Source organism: Octopus sinensis, linkage group LG6 (genome assembly GCF_006345805.1).
Source record: "Octopus sinensis linkage group LG6, ASM634580v1, whole genome shotgun sequence".
In the NCBI taxonomy this organism is placed as follows: Eukaryota; Metazoa; Mollusca; class Cephalopoda; order Octopoda; family Octopodidae; genus Octopus; species Octopus sinensis.
The window spans coordinates 88,191,912-88,198,115 of record NC_043002.1 but is presented as its reverse complement, the minus strand read 5'-3'; the positions used below and the strand labels follow the sequence as shown (position 1 = coordinate 88,198,115).

General features: G+C 37.7%; 1 protein-coding gene across 1 annotated transcript in view; it reads right to left on the bottom strand.

Annotated features, from left to right (window-relative positions):
* Nucleotides 1–6,204, bottom strand: part of LOC115213437 — a 114,468-nt gene that overhangs the window by 39,797 nt on the left and 68,467 nt on the right. The window contains exons 14-15 of the mRNA XM_029782413.2: nucleotides 4,928–5,085; nucleotides 939–1,098 (exon numbers count right to left, since the gene is read on the bottom strand). Coding sequence (XP_029638273.2) covers nucleotides 939–1,098; nucleotides 4,928–5,085 — 318 coding nt within the window. The remainder of the gene's footprint in view (nucleotides 1–938; nucleotides 1,099–4,927; nucleotides 5,086–6,204) is intronic.

Genomic DNA, 6,204 nt, shown 5'->3' with positions numbered 1-6,204 from the left:
ATGAGCAATCAAGAATTGTCTATTCTGCATTTGAATGAGCCAAATAGGTTTATGGTGGTCATCCTGAGTTATTAGCAGCCACTGGTTTGAAGTTAATTTTCAAAGCATTTGTTTGTTGGCAACAAAAATGGTGGGTTCAGTCTTTCTAGTGATGGAAACTACAAGATGTTGTAGGATATGTAGGTTGATGTAGAGGTAGATTTCACAATTATGATCTTTTGGTGAGCTGGGAGAAGTCATTTCCTTGGTATCAGAGTTAGTAGATGATGTGAGACAGGGAAGTGAAGATTTTTCTATCTCTGAACCTGGAGGAGTGTATGTGCTGTTTAAATCTTTCTTTGAAGTTATTGGCTGTTAGACTCATATAATTTCTTGAAACACCATTGGATGGTGTGGGGGTAAATCTATAGTTTACAGCCCTTGAGAGTTAAGATCCCCTCAATGGACAGTTTGTGGGATTTTTTAAAAAAGCATATTGGGTAATGGGATGGAATCTGTGAAGGTCCATGATCTTTTTGTTATTGCATGGGATGCTGGAAATGATGCTATCTAGGCAAGAGTAGATTGCTCTAATTTTATGGGTATTTAAAAGTTTGTGGTACTTATCGGTGTTTTGGAAGTGTGGTCTCAATTCAGAAGAAGGACTTTGTCCAAAACATTGGAAACTCCATCTAAAACGTTGGGAACTTCATCCTCCATGGCAATATTACCTTACTTTTTCCATCAGTTTTTTCCAAATAATACAAGTCCTACTGATACAAATTACCACCAATTTCCTTGGATTCTGCTTTGTGTGTGTGTATGTGCATGCACGCGCGTGTGTATGTGCATGCTTGTACATGTATGTGTGTACATCCTGAATGTATTTCTTTGTATGCAGTTTGATCACAAGATGACATATATAGCCAAAAATTATATGAATTAAGAAAATGTCTCACTTAAAATAACTCTTCAGATCATCCTCCAAATGCTGTATCCAAACAGTTTCTAGTTTTTGCACCACCTGTTCTTTAATAGGGCTAAAAATCTCAGCTGGTACGTAGCCCTGAGCATTCTGCAGTACATTGAAAATATTTTCTTTTTCTTCTTTGCCTAAGTCTGAAACAGAAATCAGAAATAAACTTCAATTTGTTTAACCTTTTAGCATTCAGATTACTCTGTCAAATATAATGCTGATTTATTCTCGTCGTCTTGAATTAATCTGGTCTCACCTCATACTTTTGAGATTTCAAAGATGTCATTTATTATTTTTAGAATGACATTGTAGGGTAGGAGTGAGAGGCCAGATTTAGCCAGTTTGAACATAAAATAGGTTGAATATTTAGGCTGGATATGACTGGATTAAGTGCTAAAGGGCTAAAGAAACTTTTTTCTTTCTATTTAGAATTTTTGTTTGTTTGGAAGGCAGTTGAAGGAAGAGAATTGAAATATTGATAAAAATTATAAAAAAAGTAAACAAAAATTGAAAGTAGGAAGAAAATTTTGAATTAAAGCATTTTTAGAAAATTAAAATTGAAATTCAAATGTTTGATGACCAAGTTTAATGAAAATTCCAAACCCTAATTTAAATATCGTCACCCCCACCACCACTTCTAAAATAGTTTAGCAGGTGCACACCACTTTTTTATTTTGTATATTTGGAAACTTTAAAGAATGTAAGGTTGAATAACACTGTGTAATCAATTGAAACAGCATTAAATTAAAATTGCTATTTGTGTTTCATACTAAATGTATATACACAAATACAGGGCATGCTTTTATGGAATTACCTGACATAAATCTATTCATAGATTTGTGTTAAAAATACTATGTATATGTCAGTGCAAGACAAACATTGTCTTTGCACTATCTCGTGAGAACCATAAACATGTTTTGCCTTTCTTGAGGCTTATCAATGTCACACACTGAATTGTGACCTACTTAAATGAAATTTGCTCCTGATATAGAGAAACATTGAATAAAACATTCACTGATATTGTGGAAGCTTGCCAGGCTGTAGAAAAACTCAGTGCATGCAACTGAAATAGCAACTAGATTAAAATTGCCATCTGTGTATCATACTAAACAGAGTGTGGCAAAACTAGCATACAGAAGGTGAGGAATAGGTGTTGTGAGGGAATAACTGCTGAGAGAGAGATAGGTATGGAGTTAAATAAATAGCTAAATGGCAGTAGGCCTTGCAATGAACCACAGGGAAACAAAATACTTATGGTCTGAAAACAGGATTAGGTGTGGTAAGGGATGAAATCAAGGAGGTAAGGGAATACTCCTACTTACTTCTACTGTGTAGAATACTTCTACCCAGTGAATATGCACCAAGACGTGAATACTGAAGTCCTGAAGAGAAGAAGGGTACTAAGGTAGGTGCTTACTTCAATGAAGGATGTGTTCAAAGCAAAGCTGGCAAGACCGTACATGCCAGACGCTTCAATAGCACTGTCCTTCATGTACTCTTATATGCAAGTGAGATATGTGGAGGCACATGACCTAGTGGTTAGAGCAGCGGACTCACGGTCGAGGGATCGCGGGTTCAAATCTCAGACCGGGTGATGTGTGTGTTTATGAGCGAAACACTTAAGCTCCACACGGCTCCAGCAGAAGGTAATGGAGAACCTCTGCTGACTCTTTTGCCATGACTTTCTCTCACTCTTTCCTCCTGCATCTTGCAGCTCACCTGCAACGGACCGGCGTCCCATCCAGGTGGGGAACCTATACGCCAAGAAACCGGGAAATCGGCCCTTATAAGCTAGGCATGGCTTGAGAAGGAACAAACAAGTCAGATATGGGCTACCATGAAGAGGGAAGAATATTGATTAGCTATGTCACAAAGAGCCAGAGAAAGATCTATGCTTGGAATATCATTACAAGAGCATATTTGAAATGAGATAAATTTCAAATGAAGTGGAATGAATGATGTGATTGCAGAATGCTGAAAGCACAAGTTCTGTTGGGCTGGACATGTTGCAAGGTGCACAAACAACAGGTGGACCTGTGCCTTTTCTGCCAAGAGATTAGGTAAAAAAAAAACAACACTCAGAAGGCCTCCATAATAATGGAAAAATAAATTAGTTAAGTGATTTGGGATAAGAAGGTAAAGATTGGCACAATCAAGAAAGAATTGGAACCACATTGTGACCATTGATGTATAACATCATCAGATAGTCTGGTCAATACAGTGATGGAGTAATGTATATATATTTATATACAAAAGATATTGCATAATAATAAAACAAAAACAAAAAAAGCCCTGAGTGGTTCTCTCCCCTTGAAGAAAATTTCTATTTCTTAGCAAACTCTTTTTCTCTCCATCTCTTACTCTGAAAGCAACCATAGATGGCAGCACCTACAGTTGCCATGTATGTATATATATTCTTTAATTCTTTTACTTGTTTCAGTCATTTGACTGTGGCCATGCTGGAGCACTGCTTTTAGTCGAGCAAATTGACCCAGGACTTATTCTTTGTAAGCCTGGTACTTATTCTAGCAGTCTCTTTTGCTGAACCGCTAGGTTATGGGGATGTAGATGCATCAGCATCGGTTGTCAAGCGATGTCGGAGGACTAACACAGACACAAACATATGCACACACACACACGCACACACACACACACACACACACACACACACACACACACACACACACATATGTATATATATATATATGTGTATATATATATCTATATCTATCTATCTATATATATCTGATGGGGTTCTTTCAGTGTCTACCAAATCCACTCACAAGGTTTTGGTCAGCATGAGGCTATATAGTAGAAGACCAAGGTGCCATGCAGTGGGACTGAACCCGGAACCATGTGGTTGGCAAGCAAGCTACTTACCACACAGCCACTCCTATATATATTGTATGTATGTGTGTGTGTGTGTGTGTATATATATATATATATGTCTTTAGTCTTTAGTCTTTTAGTCTTTTACTTGTTTCAGTCATTTGACTGCGGCCATGCTGGAGCACCGCCTTTAGTCGAGCAAATCGACCCCGGGACTTATTGTTTGTAAGTCCAGTACTTATTCTATCGGTCTCTTTTGCCGAACCGCTAAGTGACGGGGACGTAAACACACCGGCATCGGTTGTCAAGCAATGCTAGGGGGACAAACACAGACACACAAACACACACATATACATATATATATACATATATACGACAGGCTTCTTTCAGTTTCCGTCTACCAAATCCACTCACAAGGCATTGGTCGGCCCGGGGCTATAGCAGAAGACACTTGCCCAAGATGCCACGCAGTGGGACTGAACCCGGAACCATGTGGATGGTTAGCAAGCTACTTACCACACAGCCACTTCTGCGCCTATATATATATATATATATGGGTACATATACGTATGTATGTGTGTGTGTATACAGAGAGAGAGAGAGTAAGAGAGACATACTCACAGAGACAGATACAGAGAGAGAAGAGAAAAGAGAAAGAGGTATTTGGTCTGAAATATGGTATTCCAATTGACAGAAATTATCCATATCAATCAACACACTCAACTAGACACTCTCCTAGTTATTGTTGTTTAGCCCAAGGTCAATCCTTATTGTTCAGGCTTATGACCTAAGGTATTTCATCATTTATTCAGACATGGGTGTTGACATATAAAGGTTCAAGTGGAACATAATTGGTATTAGTCTCATTTGTCCAGGAGGGCCTGCAAAGCCATCCTAGATTGTAATTTTCTCCATACCCAGCAAATGAAAAATAAAAAGTTCCTTTTTAAGACTAGGATGTGATTTAAGAAAGACACAGTTGTTATTTCTAGCAGATTGGGTGTCTGTGTAGAGTCTCCCACGTTGCTTCATCAACTTTCTAGTTGTAATCTAAAAGTAAATATATCTTGATTGCAGTAATATGAAAGTGTATTTCCAACTCCACTTTGCTATGTAGGGATTAGATGATAATGTATTTCATACCAAAGCCATTACTGTTTGCATCTGCAATAAAGTTGTGGTAGATGTCCCAGGCATGTTCAAGACAAAGATGGCGATCAACAGATTCATTCATTTTGTAGCCATATTGGGTGACAGCTTGCCAGAAATACAGACTTTTCAAAGAATCTTCGTCATTTTTCCTAATTAGAAAAAGAAAAAAGGAAGAAACCAATTAAAAGAAATAATTAACTGTGGTTTATTAGATTTTATTAGAGAATACAAAATAAAAGTACTTAATGTACTTAAAGGATTTTAATTCCTATCCTTGGAAGCAATCCTAACCAAGATTATTAGAACCAAGTGTCAACATTTTATTGAATAGCTCTGTGTCTAGTTGCCATGTTCAGTATGTAAATAAAAGCAGCAGAATTTTAGATAACCGACAGGGAATCAATAATCTGGTCTGATAGTTCACTGGCTGTAGTAAACATGGTCTCTTTACTTTACTGATCTAATCAGTATTATAATTGTAACTAGTGATAACATAATAATACCTGGTGTGTGTGAAGTTGGTGGTGGTGGTGGTATGTGTGTATAGACTCATTAGCTGGCAGAATCGTTAGTACGCTGGACGAAATGCTTAGCGGTATTTCGTCTGCCGTTACATACTGAGTTCAAATTCCGCCGAGGTTGACTTTACCTTTCATCCTTTCGGGGTCGATAAAATAAGTACCAGTTACGCACTGGAGTTGATATAATCGACTCAATCCGTGTGTCTGTCCCCTCTGTGTTTAACCCCTTGTGGGTAGTAAAGAAATAGGTATGTGTGTGAGTGTGTGTGTTATCTTTATTATCAACAGAAAGTTTCTCTCACAGAGCAAAATATAGATTAAACAAAGCATATGTTAAAGGCTTGATGCAGTATAAAATTGGAATATGGGAAGTCTAAGACGAGAATGTACAGGGATAACAAAGAAACAAATTATAATTTTTGTCACCACTTCAACATGGCTGTTCCGTACAAACTGACGTTTTTTGACCCCCAAGAGGATGCCTCCTCTAGCTGGTTATTGATGCAATTTGTACCCAATAACTATTGCAAGCAGGGTAATGAACCCCTACCATCTTCTAACAATTTGACATCAGTAGACTGTTTGGTTTCAGGCTATTTTTGTCCATCCCCAGAACTGGACACTTGTCTGCTAGAGATAGCAGTAGTTTGCTCCAGCTCACAATATATATCAGGTGCAGAGTGTATCAATAATTAGCTAGAGGAGGTACCCCCTTAGAGTTAAAAAATGGTAGTAATATCAGTTTGT